Source organism: Ranitomeya variabilis, chromosome 4 (genome assembly GCF_051348905.1).
Source record: "Ranitomeya variabilis isolate aRanVar5 chromosome 4, aRanVar5.hap1, whole genome shotgun sequence".
In the NCBI taxonomy this organism is placed as follows: domain Eukaryota; kingdom Metazoa; phylum Chordata; class Amphibia; order Anura; family Dendrobatidae; genus Ranitomeya; species Ranitomeya variabilis.
The window spans coordinates 50159798-50182912 of NC_135235.1; the positions used below are offsets into that span (position 1 = coordinate 50159798).

General features: G+C 42.4%; 1 protein-coding gene across 1 annotated transcript in view; it reads right to left on the reverse strand.

Moving 5' to 3' along the window:
• LOC143769705 (alpha-2-macroglobulin-like protein 1) overlaps window positions 1-20332 on the reverse strand; it is a 120410-nt gene extending 100078 nt beyond the window's left edge. Inside the window, exons 1-6 of the mRNA XM_077258491.1 lie at window positions 20109-20332; window positions 14715-14898; window positions 12412-12571; window positions 5915-5967; window positions 3345-3365; window positions 831-987 (exon numbers count right to left, since the gene is read on the reverse strand). Of these exons, the coding sequence (XP_077114606.1) occupies window positions 831-987; window positions 3345-3365; window positions 5915-5967; window positions 12412-12571; window positions 14715-14898; window positions 20109-20176 (643 nt within the window). The 5' untranslated portion in view covers window positions 20177-20332. The remainder of the gene's footprint in view (window positions 1-830; window positions 988-3344; window positions 3366-5914; window positions 5968-12411; window positions 12572-14714; window positions 14899-20108) is intronic.
• Between the last annotated feature and the right edge of the window lie 2783 nt (window positions 20333-23115).

Below are 23115 nucleotides of genomic sequence, written 5' to 3' on the forward strand. Positions count from 1 at the left end.
CAACGCCTCCATAATTTGGTAGGTGTGTGGGTGGCTGTTTCTATCAGTAGTTTGCACCTGTGCTGCCCTTTAACGTGGAGGCCATTTGTCATCTGACAGGTTTTAGTAGTGCCGTAAGGAAAGTCCATCAAATTTGAATAACCTCTTTAAGTGGTTCATTCAGAAATATCAAATTGTGGCCATGTCCTTAGTATAGGTGATTAATAACAGAATGGTGGAATTTCGGCACCCCCCTAACCCTAACCCTCACCAATCTGCTGATTGAAGGAGGATGGTGTTAACCCCTTAATTGCTTAAAGGCACAGCCCCATCTAGTTAGCAGTGGCTGTACCTGATATTATCCCATTCGAGTGATTGGGACCGAGTTAGAATTCGAATAAACATCCAGTTTTACAGTTTATTCCTTCATAACCCAATTGATATTTTTTAAAAAAACTTTTGATCCTCTTTTTTATTTATTTATTTATTTTTTTACAGAAGGAGATGGTGATAGGCGGGTGGGAAGAAAACCTCTCTATTTTGAGATCTGTGTATTGACCCTGTATGGCAGCACAGTTTTGGTATTGAGAAGAACAATTGTCACTTTATGGGTTCTGAAATACATTATATTCTCCTCTAGGTACGTTATTTATTATGGAGAATATGTGCATAAGACATCATATCACAGAGAATAGCCCAATTTCTTCTCTCCAAGTGCATCTGTATCAAACATAAAGTACATCAAAGTACAGAATTGTCTTTTAGTCGTTGTTGTGATAATTGGAAAACACGATAATTACATTTTATCCTTATTGTATCAATTTTTTTAACTTATTTTCACATCACCTTACCGTATTTTTCAACTTTAAAATCTTTATCACAACCATCGGGTATGTTAATTCTATAACTTCCAAAAGTTACTTCATCGGCCAGGTGAAAGCTGAATTCAGCAAATCCTTGCTTTGTGGTCACATCCGGCCACTGTGCTATGCGGTGTTTATTCGGGTCCTGCAGAAAAGAGGGAAATTATTATTATTATTACTTATAAGCTGCTTAGGACTGGATAGAAAAGAACCAGATCAGATTAAACCTTCCAGTTGATCCTATCCTGACGCACATTACAATGAAAACTGAAAAATATATAGCATTCTTCTCTAAGTATTCTGGGACCATTTTCCCTCCTTTCTCTGGTGGCAGCATGATCCTTCCCTAATGTTTTGTCAGCCTTGCGAGACAAAGATTGCTAAAGGGCTTGTCTAGGCTTAGGCTGCACACTTGAGCCCCAAGCCTGGACAACCCCTTTAAGCCTTTCCCGGCATATAGAAAGAGATCAAATGTCCTTTGACCAAATTTTCCATGCAGAGCTGGACATAGGATGTAATAGTGGCTGCAGAACTGAAAACTTTTTTTCTTGTTTTTTAATTTTGCCTCTCCGCTGCGGAGTTATTAGGCCATGTTCACATGGTCAGTATTTGGTCAGTATTTAACATCAGTATTTGTAAGCCAAAACCAGGAGTGGGAGATAAATATAGAAGCGGTGACGTGTTTCTATTATACTTTTCCTCTGATTGCTCCTCTCCTGGTTTTGGCCTGAACGTGGCCTTAGCAATGTTTTTGGCACCTGATGGGTTAACTTTAGCTAAAGAAGTATTCCCATCTCCAAGATCCTATCCCAATATGTAATAGGTGTAATAATAATAATTTTTATTAGCAATAATTAGCAAATACCTTCAGTTAGAAATATAGTATAGCGCCACTGATTAGCTATGTCTCTTTCCTTATTTGCAGGCATTGAAGGACCTTAGGAATCCATGGTTATGACCGCAAGCAACTAGCTAACTGTCACTATATTAGTGGTTATAATAACCATGGCTACCTCCTAAGGTCCTGTAATGCCTCCACGTGAGGAAAAAGACATATCAAATCTGAAAAACTCTACTACATTTCTAATTGGAGGTATTTGCAAATATTATTATTATTACACCTGCTACATACTGGGATAGGATCTTGGAGATGGAAAATCCCCCTTTAAGTCCAAGTGGGTGTTTTATCTGGAGGCGTGTATTTCTTCTCTGGTTATTAGTTCGTGTAACACCTTCCCTTAAATTAAACAAAAGTTAACTCATTAGGTGCCAAATACGTTGATTGCTAATATCTCCACAATGGAAAGGTGAAAATTAAAAAAAAGATGTTTTATTCTACTCTGCAGCCACTATTACATTGTGTGTCCAGTTCATCATGAAAAATTTGGTGAAATGTTTCCTAAAAGGCCCAATTCATCATCAGCAGGGGCTTTGCTGATTTGTTTTGAGCCAAGTTCATCTCACTGATGTAATTAATGAGATGCAAATGAAATGCAAAGCCCCTAATTGTCTTTTTACTGTCTTTAACTGACTTTCCAACTTTTAAATGAGAAAAGTTGCACATTTGGCAAAATGTCACAAAAATTTGTCAAAGTATCTCACTCAGTTAGAGATGACTGGAGTAGAGTAGTGTTGCGCCAAATTTTATAAATGTGTCTAAAAAATCTGGAAAATTCACATTGACGTAAAAGTTCAGAAAACTAACTAAATCATAAAAGACAACATGAAATACGGTGCAAAAAAAAAAGTCACTAGCTGAGAAGTATTTATGCTAAATAACTGGTGAAAATACAATAATGAACCGAGCCCGGAGTGTTTGTATGAGATTAAAGAAAAATGGCTGCTGCTTTCAAGAAACGATGCCAACCATGCTTGTTCATGGGCAATGTCTGCTGTTACAATTAAACCTAATTAACCTCTTATCTGGAACATGACCGCAGTATCTACCCTTATTAACTAATAAGAGTGCTAAATTTTTCAGTAAACACTGATTTCTGGCAACCCCAATGTTAAGGGACAGTTGCTGGCATAAATGTAAAATCAGCATTTTAATCTTGTGTTGTTACATATTCTAATTAGCTTCACTAGTCAGAATGGCATGCTCTTAGTGCTGAGCAGTGCAGCCCAATCTGCCGATATTGCACCCATAGAGGTGCGGTTAGTGTTTTTAGTGCCTCTCTTCCTAAACTGTAAGTCATTTTCTGATGATTGTTTTCATGTGTTAATCTTCTGCAGTGCACCACTCGACAGCCTCCCAGGTTCCTGCCTGCAGGGGGCAGTGAGCTGCTGAAGATTGACAGTTCGGACTAGTGACAACATCAGAGAAGGGCAGGGACAATGAAGGTGATCGGAATGTGCTCTCTAGTGATCCGGACAGGGGTACATCAGTGCTTACAGGACTAATACTGGTCTCACTATCACTAGTCGAAAGACTTGTGCAATAACATTCATTATGCAGAAATATAACATATCTAGTTCTGGGAGTATGTGCGTTATACTTACTCTGATTTCAACCTCACGCAACTAAAAAAAAAGAAAAAAATATATTATTACATGTAAAATACAAATAGTAGAAAATATGAATGTTGTAACATGTTATGTATAGCATTTATTATATAATGTTTATTAAAACTACAAGTTAACCCCATACGGTCTGATAATCCTGCAGACATGTTTCCCACATTTGCCTCCTCGGGGGCAGGTGACAGGAAGAACTAACACATTATTGTAGGAGCAAACTACACATGTTTTGTAGTCTATAACTATGGAGATACAAAGGTCTGCATGGCAGCTAGAGACACAAAGCATTAGGAAATTTTAGAAAATACCATGGTGCTTAGTCTTTTATTTAATTGTTGCATTGCAGCAATAAAACTTTGGTGCAAATAACCTTCATGTGAAAAATATAATGGGTTGATGATTCAAACGTGGTAAAAGGAAAAGTTAAAGGATTTGTCCACTACTGGACCACATCAGTGTAATCACTTCTGGGCCCCATAGAAAAGAAAAACAATGTACAGTATGCTCACCTTCCACAATGGTGCTGATCCAGCGATTTAGGCACTGGTATTCTGGGTGGGTCAGGTGACATTATTGGGTCACTTGAGTGGCCTCTAAATAGCTGCAACCCTTACAATCTCCTCACAGTGGACATCCACTATGATGGCAAATGGATGAGCTGGAGTTAATCAACGACCGCTGTTTGGCTGCAGCATTCACTTGACACAAGAATGTCACCTGACCCACCCAAAATTGCATCACCAGAATTGCGCTAATTCAGGACGTGAGTATAGATTGTTTTTCTTCCCATGCGGGACCGAAATAATTAAAGAGGTTGTCCAATACGTTTTGACTGATGACCTGTCCTTAGGATAGGTCATCAATGTCTGATCGGCCAGGGTCCCACATTCAGCACCCCTGCCGATTACCTGCTATCAGTGGTGGCAGTGGCTGGCCGGAAGTATCCACTTGACAAGCTGTTTCATCTACTGATAGAGGCAACAGCAGGGTACTACACATCCGCCTTCTATTTAAATCAATCAGAGGCAGATGAGTAGTACCTTACGGCAGCCATTACCAGAAGGCGGCCAGCGATTACTTCCGGCCAGCGATCGGCACCGCAGACACTGATAACAGTTGATCAATGGGGATACCAGATGTCGGACCCCAACCGAACAGACATTGATGACCTATCCTAAGGATACTTCATCAGCCAATAAGTAGTGGAGAACCTCGTTAAAATGTTCTCCATAGCAGCAAATCAGAGTAAGGAAAACACAAATATTCTGATGCAAGTTCTCCTGAAAGAACAGTTACACTTTCAAGATTTGCCACGTAGTGGCACACCAGAGGTCAATACCGCAATAATCTGCTCCATTTCTCCCATTATAATGTACTGTAGCTACAGCTTTTGGCAGAATATGGTAACTTGATCTGTGGCATTGGTATAAGCCGTCTAGTACTACATATTACAACTGCCAACCACTCTGTTCGTTGTTTCAGGTATGGCCTGGGACAGCGGGTCTTCTTGGTGCAGCCATGAGGCTCATTGCACCATTCCAGCCAATGGTTTTGCATGTCCCCGCCTCCTTAACCAATGATTGACAGCAATAACTTACCTGGAGTGAGAACTGTCTGGAGAGAAAGGTAAGGCAAGACATTGCTATCAATAACCATTAATGGAGGCGGGGTCATGCAAAACAAGTGGGTGCAACAGTGATCTGAGCCTTGTGACCGCACTGAGGGTGCACTGAGCATCCTAAATAGCATATGTAATTAAGCTTTTGATTACTCAAAAAAGAAGCAGTGATAAAAACAATGAAGGTGCAATTTTCATGTGGACTGTATCCCCTACAAATCTAGTTGCATAGCTTAGGCTGGTTTCACATTTGCGGATGGTGGTGCTGCGTACGTCCTCCATGAAGCTCTGCTTACTACCGCACCTCCTCCAGTCAGCTCAGTCTACATCAGCATGCGGCGTGCATACCCTATCTTTATGAATAGGTACGCAGGCCATGCCAATGTATGCGGAAGCCTCCGCATGCATCATTTTGACGGTGCAGTGACCTGCGCCAAACGCAGCGAGTTGCATTTTGGTTTGGTCGCCGCACTGTCAAAACAACACATGCGGAGGCATCCGCATACATTAGCATGGTAAATATAAGGTACTCACGCCACATGCTGATGTAGGTGGAGCTCACCGGAGGAGGTGTGGCAGTGGGCAGAGCTTCACAGAGGACGTACGCAGCCCTCCGCAGCACCTCCATCCGCAAATGTGAAACCAGCCTTATACTGGCTTTTCTGATCTTTCTCTGCAGACAGTGCTTACTTAAGGCAAGCCAGTGCTGTCATTCACCAGTGAGAGAGGCGGCGCATGCAAAACAAGGGGCGTAATGGAGCACTGAGCCTCTTGGCCACACCAAGGGTCCACCAATTACCCTAATTAGCATACCTGATTAAACTACAGTTTATGCAAAACAGAGGCAGCGCTTAGAACACTAAAATGTGAAATTTTTATAGGAGGTAAATTGACATTGAACAGTAATTATTAAATAAAGCAAAAACATTCTCACCTTTTTATTTATAGCTTTAAAATCATCGTCCACGGTTATCACATGAAATTTCACTGTAAAAAGTGCATATTACAAGCCATTACAAGTGTTGTCATATTGATACATCCAATATATTTACATTTATTTTGTGCTCGAAAAGTTTTGTGCTCTTCCATAGACAATAGGCTAACAACCGTTTCAACTAAATCAAGCATCCCGAACTGTAAAGAGAATCTGTCTCCAGGTAAAAAGTGACCAGTTTTTCCTCTTATTTTATTCCCACTGAGTATTCCATTTCTTGTGTTTTGTTATTTAAATTCACCATACGGTTCTAGAGATATGAGTATTTTTCACGCCTCCTGATGAAGCCTAGTGCAGTGAAACGCATGTCGAGGTGATTGTTTTCCTCCCTTATTCTGTCTCTCCCAGGATATATATTGTTTGCTGGCCTACCATGTCTCATGGTATTGAATATAGATTATGGCCATTTTTTGGCTATATCATGTTACCTGTTATAAGATGTCTTTTATTACTGATGATATGTATCCCTGATATAGTAACCCTTTCTAATCCAAACAGGTTTCTAATATGTGTATATATATATATATATATATACATATATATATATATATATATATATATATATATACACTCACTGGCCACTTTATTAGGTGCACCTGTCCAACTTCTTGTTAACACTTAATTTCTAATCAGCCAATCACATGGCGGCAACTCAGTGCATTTAGGCATGTAGACATGGTCAAGACAATCTCCTGCAGTTCAAACCGAGCATCAGTATGGGGAAGAAAGGTGATTTGAGTGCCTTTGAACGTGGCATGGTTGTTGGTGCCAGAAGGGCTGGTCTGAGTATTTCAGAAACTGCTGATCTACTGGGATTTTCACGCACAACCATCTCTAGGGTTTACAGAGAATGGTCCGAAAAAGAAAAAAAATCCAGTGAGCGGCAGTTCTGTGGGCGGAAATGCCTTGTTGATGCCAGAGGTCAGAGGAGAATGGGCAGACTGGTTCGAGCTGATAGAAAGGCAACAGTGACTCAAATCGCCACCCGTTACAACCAAGGTAGGCCTAAGAGCATCTCTGAACGCACAGTGCGTCGAACTTTGAGGCAGATGGGCTACAGCAGCAGAAGACCACACCGGGTACCACTCCTTTCAGCTAAGAACAGGAAACTGAGGCTACAATTTGTACAAGCTCATCGAAATTGGACAGTAGAAGATTGGAAAAACGTTGCTTGGTCTGATGAGTCTCGATTTCTGCTGCGACATTCGGATGGTAGGGTCAGAATTTGGCGTAAACAACATGAAAGCATGGATCCATCCTGCCTTGTATGGAGCATCTTTGGGATGTGCAGCCGACAAATCTGCGGCAACTGTGTGATGCCATCATGTCAATATGGACCAAAATCTCTGAGGAATGCTTCCAGCACCTTGTTGAATCTATGCCACGAAGAATTGAGGCAGTTCTGAAGGCAAAAGGGGGTCCAACCCGTTACTAGCATGGTGTACCTAATAAAGTGGCCGGTGAGTGTATATATACAGTATATACACTCACTGGCCACTTTATTAGGTACACCATGCTAGTAACGGGTTGGACCCCCTTTTGCCTTCAGAACTGCCTCAATTCTTCGTGGCATAGATTCAACAAGGTGCTGGAAGCATTCCTCAGAGATTTTGGTCCATATTGACATGATGGCATCACACAGTTGCCGCAGATTTGTCGGCTGCACATCCCTGATGCGAATCTCCCGTTCCACCACATCCCAAAGATTTCATGTTGTTTACACCAAATTCTGACCCTACCATCCGAATGTCGCAGCAGAAATCGAGACTCATCAGACCAAGCAACGTTTTTCCAATCTTCTACTGTCCAATTTCGATGAGCTTGTGCAAATTGTAGCCTCAGTTTCCTGTTCTTAGCTGAAAGGAGTGGTACCCGGTGTGGTCTTCTGCTTCTGTAGCCCATCTGCCTCAAAGTTCGACGCACTGTGCGTTCAGAGATGCTCTTAGGCCTACCTTGGTTGTAACGGGTGGCGATTTGAGTCACTGTTGCCTTTCTATCAGCTCGAACCAGTCTGCCCATTCTCCTCTGACCTCTGGCATCAACAAGGCATTTCCGCCCACAGAACTGCCGCTCACTGGATTTTTTTTCTTTTTCGGACCATTCTCTGTAAACCCTAGAGATGGTTGTGCGTGAAAATCCCAGTAGATCAGCAGTTTTTCAAATACTCAGACCAGCCCTTCTGGCACCAACAACCATGCCACGTTCAAAGGCACTCAAATCACCTTTCTTCCCCATACTGATGCTCGGTTTGAACTGCAGGAGATTGTCTTGACCATGTCTACATGCCTAAATGCACTGAGTTGCCGCCATGTGATTGGCTGATTAGAAATTAAGTGTTAACAAGAAGTTGGACAGGTGTACCTAATAAAGTGGCCAGTAAGTGTATATAGTGTATATACCCTCCCTGACAGAAGTTATGTCGCTTATCCATGTTATGTAAATAAAAGCTTATAACCTGATGTTAAATTCATCCATTGTTGTATAAATGATTCTGAAACCCTCCGAAATGTGGTTTAGGTTACAAAAATAAATTGGCATCAATGCAGAAATATTGATCAGTTAATGGACACAGAATGGTCAGATTTTGGCAAGAATAAAGTTTTTTGCCCACAGAAAGTAATGTGATAATCAAATAATAAACTTAAAATGCAAATATATGTTGCATAACATTGGTGAATGAAGTTGTGGTGCTATTAAAGTCATATTTAATATTTTGTGTGACTTCCATGAGCTTGAAGGACTGCATCCATGTGGTTCAACAATGAGTCATACAATTTATTAATGAAGTCATCAGGAATAGCAAAGAATGCAGTCTTACATGCCTCCCAGAGTTCATCTAGATTCTTTGGTTTTGTCTTCCAAGCTTCCTCTTTCATCCTGCCCCAAACATGCTCAATGTTCATGTCTGGTGACTGGTCTGGCCAGTGCCTTGAGCACCTTGATCTTTTTTGTCTGGAGGAATTTTGTTGAAGAGATAGATGTATGAGATGGAGCACCATCCTGCTGCAGAATTTGACCCCTTTTATGATTTGGAATATAAGAGGTAGCTAATACTTCTTGATATTTTAGGCTATTGATATTGCCTTCCACCTTGCAAATGTTTAGCACACCCCCATACTGAATGTAACCCCACACCATGATCTTTCCACCACCAAATTTAACTGTTTTCTGGGTGTATTTTGGATCCATATGGGCTCCAGTAGGTCTCCTGCAGTATTTTTGGCAGCTGTGGTGTAATTCTACTGAAGATTCATCAGAGAAATCCACCTTCTGCCACTTTTCCAGTGTCCATCTGTTTAGCAGGCTGTGGGACTTTGTAAATGCCACACGGTTTTTTATTTGCCTTTTGTTTAGTGCTGGCTTCTGGGCACTGATTCGTCCATGTAGGCCATTTCGAGACAGAATCCTATAAACTGTTGTAGTTGACACAGGGACTTGAGGTGACTAGGCCTATTGGAGCTCTGCTGCAGTGGAAGAGGGGCTTGCTTTGGATTTTCTAACCAACAAACGTTCCTCCTGAGCAGTTGTCTTGTTGGGTCTGCCAGACCTGGGCTTGTCAAACACATCTCCAGTCTCTTCAGATCTTTTTTTAATTCTTTGTACTTGTCGCTGAGACACATTAAAGGTACCAGCCACCTCTGCAGTGGATCTGGTCTTCAGCCTCTTGATAATCCAGGCTTTGGTCGCAGGGTAGATTTTTGGCATGTTGTCAGAGCTCAAGTTGCAGTTCAAGTGAAGGTCTGGGGTGCTGGGTTTCTTTTTATACACACACACTAATTAACTGATCATTTACTGAGCACAGGTAAGGATGTGAACTAGGATTGGGTGCATTATATGACCAGGCGATAAAACGTTTGTCTTGCCAAAATCTGACCATTCTGTGTCCATTAACTGATCAATATTTCTGCATTGATGCCAATTTAGTTTCTTAATGTAAACCACATTTCGGAGGGTTTCAGCTCTCAAAATAATAATTTATACAACCAATGGATGAATTTAATGTCAGGTTATAAGCTTTTATTTACATAACATGGATAAGCGACATAACTTCTGTCAGGGAGTGTATATATATATATATATATATATATATATATACACTGTATATACTATATATATACACTCACTGGCCACTTTATTAGGTACACCTGTCCAACTTCTTGTTAACACTTAATTTCTAATCAGCCAATCACATGGCGGCAACTCAGTGCATTTAGGCATGTAGACATGGTCAAGACAATCTCCTGCAGTTCAAACCGAGCATCAGTATGGGGAAGAAAGGTGATTTGAGTGCCGTTGAACGTGGCATGGTTGTTGGTGCCAGAAGGGCTGGTCTGAGTATTTCAGAAACTGCTGATCTACTGGGATTTTCACGCACAACCATCTCTAGGGTTTACAGAGAATGGTCCGAAAAAGAAAAAAAATCCAGTGAGCGGCAGTTCTGTGGGCGGAAATGCCTTGTTGATGCCAGAGGTCAGAGGAGAATGGGCAGACTGGTTCGAGCTGATAGAAAGGCAACAGTGACTCAAATCGCCACCCGTTACAACCAAGGTAGGCCTAAGAGCATCTCTGAACGCACAGTGCGTCGAACTTTGAGGCAGATGGGCTACAGCAGCAGAAGACCACACCTGGTACCGCTCCTTTCAGCTAAGAACAGGAAACTGAGGCTACAATTTGTACAAGCTCATCGAAATTGGACAGTAGAAGATTGGAAAAACGTTGCTTGGTCTGATGAGTCTCGATTTCTGCTGCGACATTCGGATGGTAGGGTCAGAATTTGGCGTAAACAACATGAAATCTTTGGGATGTGGTGGAACGGGAGATTCGCATCAGGGATGTTCAGCCGACAAATCTGCGGCAACTGTGTGATGCCATCATGTCAATATGGACCAAAATCTCTGAGGAATGCTTCCAGCACCTTGTTGAATCTATGCCACGAAGAATTGAGGCAGTTCTGAAGGCAAAAGGGGTCCAACCCGTTACTAGCATGGTGTACCTAATAAAGTGGCCAGTGAGTGTATATATATATATATATATATATATTTTGTCTTTTGCACTTTTGTTATTTTCTTATTGTCAATCACTATTTGCTTATATTTTTTTCAGATTTATTGCTGCCAATTCACATTATCATGTTTCTTTATCCACTATCTATATTATCTGGGAGAGCGCATTTTTTGGGGGGAAATAGAATACCTCTTATGTCAGGTAAATATACAAAGCAAGATAAAGACATGCCCATGAGAATCCTGTGAGCTATATTGCTTTAGTAAAAAGCTATTAAAAGTAGCAGCAAATATAATGTCCCATATCTCTGGAACTTTATGATGGATTTTAATTGATCAAAAAGCAGCATACTCAAAGGAGCAGCGGGAATAAAAAAAATGGCCACTTTTGATTTGGTGATGGGTCACCTGGTTCACTCGCATGCCAAAGCATCATCCACTGAGGCCTAGGCTCTGACACAATAATGGACTCCAGATAAAACAAATCCTAAAAAGTCCACCAGAAGAAAGACTATGTGAAGCTCATCCAGGCTTGGACTGGCCCACAGGTGAACAGGAGAATCCTCTGGTGGGCCCTCACTTTCTTATATGAGCAGTACTTGGCACCATGTACTTGAATCTCTATGTGCAGACAATGGCAGCATCATATTATTTTAATAATCTACCCAGCTCAAGATGTGATTGAGGATAATGTCACAATTGCATTTAGCTGAAATGTGGGGCTCTGGAGATGGCTACTAGTGGGCCGTTAGTATCCCAGTCCAACGCTGAACTCATCAATTGTTATTTCTTTTTATTTCTAAGTTCTGTGTGTATAATGAAATAGAAATGTTTATGACACAATTAAAAATGGTCATATAAAAATTCTTAAACATCGGCAGGGCCTGTACAATAGTTTCCTCTGGAAAGGCCCACAAAACCTTCGTTTGACCCACTCCTTTTTGATTAGTGACTTGTAAGATGATGAGCTTCCTTGACACTGGGTTGCAAACTTTGGCTGAAACATCTTCTAATACATCATGTTTATTATATTTGTAAGATGAAGTTTGGGATGTTGTGGTCTTCCACATAAGAACGTGTCAGTTATTTTATAGAATTTCGCCACCTATTCTGAGAACAGAGTGATGTGTCACTTACCAGACTGCTTGCTGTAGTTTTGATAACATCACTCTTTATGCAAATAATTTGTATTAGTCTATGCCTGATGAAGAGACCTGTGTAGTTTCGAAAGCATGCAGTTTGTTACCATCTTTTCAGTTAGCCATTAAAAGATATCAACCACTGAGTACTCTCAATTCTAAATATTATTCTATCTACTGGCTAACAAAGTACCAAGATATATATCTTTCCTGCATGGAAATTGCTGTGGAATTAATGGTGCTATATAAGTGAGTAAAATAATATATTTGCTTTTCCTTTCAGTGAATCACTTACCTGTATCACCTGGCTTGTAGGTTGTCTTATCACTGTGAATGATGCATGGAATTCCTATGTCATAAATCATTATCTTTTTGCTCTCATTCACATTGAGGTTTTCTCCATGCGCAGATATATGTAGGTCATGGAAATTATGAACTCTTGCTAATATTGGGACCTGATAAAAAAAAAAAATAAAAGCATATTTTTTTTTAGATTTGCCTTGTGAAACTCGACCACCCACAACTGTAAGGGATATTCTATTCTAGTCTCTGTGTTCTGTCTGTATCTTGAAAAAAATTTATTTTATTTTCCAATGTACTTCTGTGTGGGTTCCTCACAGCTTTATTCTCTCTGCTAGCAATTGTTCAATAGGAACCATCATTGTTCACTTCTGGGGTTAAAAATCTGTCCATGTCATGGGATGGACTCAATGTTGCGCAACGTTTTACACCGCTGTGTCCATCACATGTCCATGACTGATTTTTTAGCCCCTGCGATCTTTTTATGTAAAGTACTTTAATTTGCAAGAGTATTATGAAAAGGTATCATGACCCATTTAAAGAGGTTGTCCGGTACAAAACTACAAGTCTGCAGTGACTGTAGACTTGTGAATCCTCACATTGTGCACACTGCGAGCTGTGAGGACTCTACTGTGCTAGGGCCGGGTGACCGCACGTATGGATATGCACACTTCTGGCCACATTCTGATTAAATGGATACGACCTCATTTAATGCAAGTGCATAAAGCAAGACCGGAAACAGTCTAGTCAGAATGTGGCTGGGAGTATGCATTTCGCATACATGTGGTCATATAACCACTCATTCCCGGCGCCAGCACTGGAGAATCCTTACAGAGCGCAGTACACGTGACGTGAGGATTCACACGTTTGCAGTAACATAGAGTGACTGCAGACTTCTAGTTTAGGACCATACAGCTCCTTTAAGCATCGGCAAGGAACTCTAAGGTGACAATATTTGTATTCTTTATATTGTGGTGTAAATTATTCCCTTTAAGATGAATGGCGCAAAGCTTCTTTTTCATGAGATATGTTAGTAAGGGCTGTCACAAAGTGTAGGCAGGGGCAGGCACATGCCTACAATGCCATTAGACCTCAGGTGTTCATTCTTCAGGAGCTCTTTACTCCCCGATCTCCCAGCTTCCTTCTTGCATTGGGGAGTCCTTTTAATCAGTATAATGGCGCTAATCTGACAGTGTCTGTAGTTTACTGAGCAAAATCCTGTTGACAGGTTCTCTTCAAGAAGTTGAGTCAACCATGAAGCAAATCATGGACTCTAATAAAGCCCAGCTGGACTTCATAGGAAGACCAACATGGAAGCCAACGGGTTGGTCCATTACTTTTATATTGATGACATTTCCTTACAATAAGTCATCAATATCCAACTGGTGGGGGTCCGACACCTGGTACCACCACTGATCAGCTTTCTCAGTGCAGGCAGTGGCCAGACTTATGGCCAGGACCGTGTGTCTTAAATGCTACTCTTAATGATTGATAGCTTTAGATCAGGGGTGAACAGCAGCAATCAGAACTAGCTCTGAATCCTGCACTTCAAGGCAGATGTATAATACAGCCGGCATCTGTCTTCCATGGAGCAGGCTCAGCACTTGAGCCTGCTCCATATAGCCAAACCAGCTTTTTTGATGTAACGGTACATCATGGACCTTGAAGGGGTCAATACAGCTTGTTTTAAGTGTTACAACAGGGGTATACATTTGTATGTAGTGGTAAATACAAGGCAGCAACATTTTGCTGAAAAATAAAAAGTAAAACTATACATAAAAAGGTAGATAAAACAACAAGCATGATACTAATATGTGTCTCAGTTTTTGTGCATGGGTTTACTAATCCCCAATGCATTTGCCGTCCAGCTTTCGGGACTTTCCCAGAAAAGCCGTGATTGTGGTCAAAAGCATGACATAAGTGTTTGGTGTCTCACCGAAATGGAGAATAGTTGGAGAGAGGGGGTGACACATTTTGTACCTTTTGCTTTAGGGGCCAAGAGAGCTTCATCTGTCCTGGTGGGAGCTTTATATTAATGATAATGGATAGGAAGCTTAAACTTTGGATGCATATAATACATTGTTAAAGCAGCCGAGGTATCGGACAGTACAACATACACCACATGTCAGTCAATCAATATGATCCTCAGGTTCAGACATCACAAATTTTCTTTCCTGACACGTCAATAGGAAAGTTTTTGATGACCTGTATTTTTTTTTAGATATGTTTGGAAAACTTTTACATAGTATGTACTGTACATTGTGTCAACTTTGGCTAGTATTAGAAATGTATACTGACCTGGAAGGCGAAGCACTCGGGATCCTGATAGTCATCTATTCTATGTTTCAGTAGAACAACATTTTCGGTATCTGTCTCCAGTTCTAGTTTGATGTCAACTGCTCCCTTAAAATCGAGGAACTTCACACAGAGTTTCTGCTCACTCCCCACCATAAAGCTATTCTTAGTTGCAATCACATAATGGCTGTAAGGGAAGAAAATAAATTGTCAATATATCAGAAAACAAGTAGAATGACGACACAGGTGTATTTATTGCTACTGTTAATAGCTGAAAAGTGTAGCGTTATTGACTATAAATAAATACAAAATATGGAAAATGCCACCAAATATCCAACTAATTTCTCCCCTTGTCTTCTCATGTCCATTGATTTTATTTTAAACACATATTGTCATTAAAATTGGTAAAATATTTGTGGTAAAAAATAAAATAAAATAATGGAATTAAAGAATTAAAGGGAATCTGTCACCAGGTTTTTGCCACCTAATTAATAGCAGCATGACGTAGAGACAGAGACCAATCAATCAAATAAAGCAGCACACTGTAGCACCATATTTTTCATATTTTGAGCGTAGTAATGCAATTAAATGTTCATATTTCATATTTGCATGCTATGGAGCTACAGAGTGCTGCTTTATTTGTTTAATTATATATGAGTTGGGGACTCTATTTAAGCTCCGGTTCAGACCTAGTTTATCTTTGGATGTGATGGTCAGTTTTTTGAAATTTGTATTCATTACCCTTCTGACTGAGCACTCCGCCCTTTAGCCTCAGGCATTTTTAATCACAGCAGGACCCTACCCCTCCACAGAGATATAGATTTCTGTCGAAGGCTGGGGTCAGACTAGCGTATGGCATCGGATGCAATATGCTAATGACCATTGGCTCCTGGGCTGCTACGAGTGGTAGCCGAGTGTCATGCGTCTGTGCTCTGAGCCTCTTGCACAGAGAGGATCGGAGTGCGGCTGCAGAGGATGCGTAGAAATTAATTTCTCCATCTCCTCCATTGCCGGGGTCAGCGTATAATGCACCGCACTCGGATGATATCCGAGTGATGTGCGTTGTCTCACTCACACCCATAGGCTTATATTGGTGCGAGTGAGCCGAGACTCAGCCGAGTGTCGGTGACAATCGATTTCACTCACACATTGAAAACAGCAGAGAATACAAATGGTGATGTGAGCTTCCCCATAAATTAATAGCGATCCGAGTGCTATGCGATGTTTTATCGCATAGCACTCATCTGTATTCATCGCTAGTGTGACCCCGACCTAAGAGAGGATTCACATTAGGTTCCCATACAGATGAAGACTTTAATCTAAGAGGATTGGCATTAGGTTTGGTCCTGGAAAAGAGAATCGCCTTAACGTGGCTTCCAGGTACACATGAATTGGCCAATTTATGCGCTAAGCATTCTCTATTTTTCATATTTCCAGTGCAGTAATGCAATTCAATTTTCATATTTCATATGACTCTAGGTAAGCACCTGTTCAGAACTAGTTTATGTTTGGGTGTGACGGTCAGTTTTTTGAAATTTGTAGAGACAGAGACTCTGATGCCAGCAATATGTCACTTTCTGGGCTGTTTTCTGTAGTTTCAATAAAATGACTCATATCAGCAGGAGATTATAACTAGAGGACTATTAATCCTGCTGCATTGTAGTCCTCCATATTCAGGAGCGCAGTATAACCCTCCCCCATCACTGAATGGCAGCTTTCTGTCTATGCAAAGTGTACACAGAAAACTGTCAATCAGTGGTGTGGGCTTAGAGCTCAGAGCTCAGAGCTCAGAATTTGAGAACTGGTAAATCTACAGATATCCGCTCCATAAAATGTAACAAAAATTATCTTCAGCAAATTTTTTAATCCATTTTGTTAGTGCAGAGTAGCTTTTTATTCTGTAGTGTAAAACAATTTTTTAAATGCTTATTTTTTTCACATGTGTTTTTTTGCCAGTTTTTAGGCTCCCTATAGAAGCCTATAGTGAAAAAAACACCACCAAAATTGCAGTTAAACGGCGTCTTTAGACACACAGTAGGTAGGAGTTTTCATGTAATCACATCAACTTTGCTTGAAAAGTTAAATGAAACAGTTTTTCTGCACAAAAAATGCAACATTTACCCTACAAAGGAACATATTCAAGTTTAAAAAGCTTTAAACATGACACTTTATCTGCCAAGACATTTGTAGACAGCACTGTTTTGGCAATAGTACTGACGATGCTGATTTTCTTGATAACCACTCGACTGTGTCATTTATTTTTAAACATATTAAACAGCCATACATTTACAGACTATCCAACAATATGTGGCACTAAGGACAACATTTTATTCCTCTGGTGTAGAGCTGTTTCGCACACTTTTCCATTGATATTACTATGTATCAACTCCAACAGCCCGAAACACCGTGTCTGCGAATTGAGATACTGATTTGGCTTTTATCCTAAGTCATATTGCACGACTCGTTAAAGGGTTGATTGTGACTTGTAGGATCGCTACTTCCAATAGGTGGCGCTGTAGAGTTTAAGTCCTCTTTTTCTCAGAAGAGGCAATTTGCATATTTAAATTCCCAGAGGAGCATTGTACGGCAAATAAGCCTCCTTACCTTGACAAGCCAGAGATGGTATGTCACTCTCCATAAGGAGAAACGATACCCCTTAGACCCCATGTCCAGAGCCTCTCACCTAGCCAAATCAGTTCTCATGCTTCGCACTGACGAGGGCCAACAGCCCGAAACACCGTGTCTGCGAATTGAGATACTGATTTGGCTTTTATCCTAAGTCATATTGCACGACTCGTTAAAGGGTTGATTGTGACTTGTAGGATCGCTACTTCCAATAGGTGGCGCTGTAGAGTTTAAGTCCTCTTTTTCTCAGAAGAGGCAATTTGCATATTTAAATTCCCAGAGGAGCATTGTACGGCAAATAAGCCTCCTTACCTTGACAAGCCAGAGATGGTATGTCACTCTCCATAAGGAGAAACGATACCCCTTAGACCCCATGTCCAGAGCCTCTCACCTAGCCAAATCAGTTCTCATGCTTCGCACTGACGAGGGCCAACAGCCCGAAACACCGTGTCTGCGAATTGAGATACTGATTTGGCTTTTATCCTAAGTCATATTGCACGACTCGTTAAAGGGTTGATTGTGACTTGTAGGATCGCTACTTCCAATAGGTGGCGCTGTAGAGTTTAAGTCCTCTTTTTCTCAGAAGAGGCAATTTGCATATTTAAATTCCCAGAGGAGCATTGTACGGCAAATAAGCCTCCTTACCTTGACAAGCCAGAGATGGTATGTCACTCTCCATAAGGAGAAACGATACCCCTTAGACCCCATGTCCAGAGCCTCTCACCTAGCCAAATCAGTTCTCATGCTTCGCACTGACGAGGGCCAACAGCCCGAAACACCGTGTCTGCGAATTGAGATACTGATTTGGCTTTTATCCTAAGTCATATTGCACGACTCGTTAAAGGGTTGATTGTGACTTGTAGGATCGCTACTTCCAATAGGTGGCGCTGTAGAGTTTAAGTCCTCTTTTTCTCAGAAGAGGCAATTTGCATATTTAAATTCCCAGAGGAGCATTGTACGGCAAATAAGCCTCCTTACCTTGACAAGCCAGAGATGGTATGTCACTCTCCATAAGGAGAAACGATACCCCTTAGACCCCATGTCCAGAGCCTCTCACCTAGCCAAATCAGTTCTCATGCTTCGCACTGACGAGGGCCAACAGCCCGAAACACCGTGTCTGCGAATTGAGATACTGATTTGGCTTTTATCCTAAGTCATATTGCACGACTCGTTAAAGGGTTGATTGTGACTTGTAGGATCGCTACTTCCAATAGGTGGCGCTGTAGAGTTTAAGTCCTCTTTTTCTCAGAAGAGGCAATTTGCATATTTAAATTCCCAGAGGAGCATTGTACGGCAAATAAGCCTCCTTACCTTGACAAGCCAGAGATGGTATGTCACTCTCCATAAGGAGAAACAATACCCCTTAGACCCCATGTCCAGAGCCTCTCACCTAGCCAAATCAGTTCTCATGCTTCGCACTGACGAGGGCCAACAGCCAGAAACACCGTGTCTGCGAATTGAGATACTGATTTGGCTTTTATCCTAAGTCATATTGCACGACTCGTTAAAGGGTTGATTGTGACTTGTAGGATCGCTACTTCCAATAGGTGGCGCTGTAGAGTTTAAGTCCTCTTTTTCTCAGAAGAGGCAATTTGCATATTTAAATTCCCAGAGGAGCATTGTACGGCAAATAAGCCTCCTTACCTTGACAAGCCAGAGATGGTATGTCACTCTCCATAAGGAGAAACGATACCCCTTAGACCCCATGTCCAGAGCCTCTCACCTAGCCAAATCAGTTCTCATGCTTCGCACTGACGAGGGCCAACAGCCCGAAACACCGTGTCTGCGAATTGAGATACTGATTTGGCTTTTATCCTAAGTCATATTGCACGACTCGTTAAAGGGTTGATTGTGACTTGTAGGATCGCTACTTCCAATAGGTGGCGCTGTAGAGTTTAAGTCCTCTTTTTCTCAGAAGAGGCAATTTGCATATTTAAATTCCCAGAGGAGCATTGTACGGCAAATAAGCCTCCTTACCTTGACAAGCCAGAGATGGTATGTCACTCTCCATAAGGAGAAACGATACCCCTTAGACCCCATGTCCAGAGCCTCTCACCTAGCCAAATCAGTTCTCATGCTTCGCACTGACGAGGGCCAACAGCCCGAAACACCGTGTCTGCGATTTGAGATACTGATTTGGCTTTTATCCTAAGTCATATTGCACGACTCGTTAAAGGGTTGATTGTGACTTGTAGGATCGCTACTTCCAATAGGTGGCGCTGTAGAGTTTAAGTCCTCTTTTTCTCAGAAGAGGCAATTTGCATATTTAAATTCCCAGAGGAGCATTGTACGGCAAATAAGCCTCCTTACCTTGACAAGCCAGAGATGGTATGTCACTCTCCATAAGGAGAAACGATACCCCTTAGACCCCATGTCCAGAGCCTCTCACCTAGCCAAATCAGTTCTCATGCTTCGCACTGACGAGGGCCAACAGCCCGAAACACCGTGTCTGCGAATTGAGATACTGATTTGGCTTTTATCCTAAGTCATATTGCACGACTCGTTAAAGGGTTGATTGTGACTTGTAGGATCGCTACTTCCAATAGGTGGCGCTGTAGAGTTTAAGTCCTCTTTTTCTCAGAAGAGGCAATTTGCATATGTATCAACTGAAACTCTGAAGGAGCAGCATTCGAGTGACTTCCAACATATCATCTATGAATAACTTTTCTGCCCTCGATCTAGTAATTTCAGATTAAACATAAACGTGATATTTTGCACACAATGTGAAAAAATAGTAACTTGTGTCACAAATAATCATAATCTGGATCTTACGGTTCTGGTGATGACGCCCAGGTTGAGAGGAAGATTGCCAGGCAGACGGATAACAAAAGAAGCCACATGTTGGATCACACGTCACCTTCACTGGGTCTCCAAAATATTCTCTCTCTTATAATATTGAGAGATGAAGGAGGGGCATCTATTACTCTCTGCCCAAGCCTATAGCAGTTTCTTCCCAAATCCATCTCAGCCCCTGTGTGGAGACATGTGGGGGCAATAAACTTATGTGGGAGAATTTTGGCTTATTACCAAGATTTCAGCATTAAACTGTGACCTCTTATCTCCCATGGAGTTTGTGCTCATGGAAAGAATCCAGTGTAAATAACATTGCCAGTGCCACATATTACGTAAAATGTACCTGTCAAGGGTCTCTTGGCTGCGACATTGGATAAAAACTATTAACAACCGACCTCGAATTATACAACACATGTGCATGACTACTTCTAAATCTTGAATCTCAATCTAAACTTGAATGTAAACTGAGTTGACTCCACAGAGCAGACACGACACAGATTCAGTTAGGTCTGTTAGGTTAGTTTTTCATTTAAAGGGAACCTGTCACCTGAATTTGGTGGGCCCTTTTTTCGGTCCGATGGGCGGTGTTTTCGGATCTTTCATTGACCCCTTCCTTTTCCGCTGGCCGCACGCTGGCCGCAATATTGTCTTGAAGTTGATTTGCTTTCCTCCGTAGAACACTTAGAAGATTGCCTTGCACACGCGCAGTATGCTTTGCCCAACTGCGGGCAAAGCCGAAAAGCATTAGTGCTCATGCGCCGGCGCACTATGTCCCGGAAGTATTTAGATGTGTTCCGAGACATAGTGCGCCGGCGCATGCACTATGCCAGCGGGAAAGGAAGGGGTCAATAAAAGACCCCAAAACACCACCCATCGGACCAAAAAAAGGGCCCGCCAAATTCAGGTGACAGGTTGTTAGGAGTCGAGTTCCCGCTGCTGCACAGGGGGAATCTCGAGCCGGGTCTGCTGCGGTCTCCCATTCTGCATCGGCCGCAATGGAGCCTGCTCAGCGGAGACGTCGGTCCCAGCGTCTCACTGAGTCTGATATTGTGCAAAGGGTTACTGCTGTCTCTCCAGGCTCTGCTACCCTGCACTGATCTGCGGCGAGCTAGTGTCATGAGCTAGTGTCAAATATGTACGAGCTCAGCGCCAGTGTGGTCGTGTGTGTGGTCAGGGAACCAGCTGAAATAAGCCCCTAGAATGCTGGCACCTCTGGCAAGGAGTTTTGTGTATGCAGTCAGGGACCCGGCTGAAATAAGCCCCTAGAATGCACCTCTGGCAAGGAGTTTATGTGTGAATTCAGGGCTGGCTAATAGCTGATAGAATTCCGGCTCCACCGGAGAGGAGCTGTTTGTTGGTTGGACTGCATGATCACTGTCGGCTCTACACAATAGCTGTGTCCCCTGTGAGCTAAACAGGGCACAGCGTTCTCTTTACTACGGGCTTTGTGAAGTAACAGAGTTCGTTTATTCTAATTTGCTTCGCCGCCTTACTTAGCAGGAGGTTCTTTCCTGCAAGGTGGATCCCGGGTTGCGAACGCACCTATCCCATCTAATAAATATATTCGGTGTGTTCCGCCAACCCTAACAGTACACTAGCGCCAGGATCTGGCTAACTAATGGCAGATGAACAGCGATTGCAGGGGTACATCCAGCTGCTGGAGGGCCGGTTGGCGTCTCTTGAGCATGCAACCTCGGCAGTGGATGTTACCGCAATAGCTGTTTAGGCTGCTAGCGTGGCTGCAGCAGCTTTACCCACTGCCACCTCTGTTCCGACTTTATCTCACCTCCCATTGCCTGAGAGATACTCTGGGGACAGTAAGTCCTGTAGGGGTTTTGTGAGCCAGTGTGGTATTCACCTCGAGCTCCTGGCTGCACGTTTTCCCACAGAGCGGGGAAAGGTGGGATTTATTATCTCTCTCCTGTCAGACAGAGCATTGGAGTGGGCTACGCTGCTGTGGGAGCGCAACGATCATGTGGTTCCTCGGTTTCTGGACACTCTGAAACAGGTCTTTGTAGGACCTCAAGTCACCCATGATACAGCGCTCCAACTGCTGGCTTTGACTCAGGGTTCAACCATGGTCAGCCATTATGCCGTTCACTTCCGGACATTAGCATCTGAGTTGGAATGGCCAGATTAAACCCTTATTCCCGTATTTTGAAGGGGGATGGCTGACCATGTGAAGGACGCTTTAGCCACTAGGGAGATTCCCGCCACACTGGAGGAGCTCATAGCTGTATCAACTCGCATAGACCTTCGTTTTCACGAGCGAAGGTTGGAGCGAGCCCAGTGTAGGCAGAGGTTTTGGCTGGCTCCCACCTTCACCGGACCTTTGGAATCTCCAATCCAGGCGTCCGAGTCACATGAGGCCACAGAGGTGACATAAGCGGGATCCAAGTCCCAGTCCCCTCGTGCACTTAAAGTCTGTCATGTTTGCCCGCAGTCAGGACATCTTGCCTCCAAGTGTCCTCAGCGGTCGGGGAAATGTCAGCATCTAGTGGCAGTTGGAGGAGGTACACTAGACACGGCGACGTTTGCTTCTAAGTTGTCCTTCAAGGGGACAATTACCATAGGCCCATCCACTCTTATGGTAGAGCTATGCGTGGTGTTGTGAATTCCGTTCTTGGGCTCCCTCCGGTGGTTGTAAATGGCACTTTTGTGAATTCTGCCCTTGGGCTCCCTCCGGTGGTTTTAAGTGGAACTGCTGCTCCTTGGATTTAGCTTAGCAGCTGATTCCACTGATCGTCTCTCCTGCTCTGCTATTTAGCCTGGCTCTGATCTTCAGCCAGTGCCAGCTGTCAATGTTTCTTGGTTGGATTCAGATCTCTCCTTGGATTTCCTTGATAGTCGGTCCTGTTCAGCAAAGATAAGTCCTTGCATGTTCATTTGTTGTCCTCTTGCTGTGGACTTAATCATTCAGCTCATTTTATGTTTGCTCTAGTCCAGCTTGTCAGTATTCAATATTCAGTTAAGCTGGAAGCTCTGG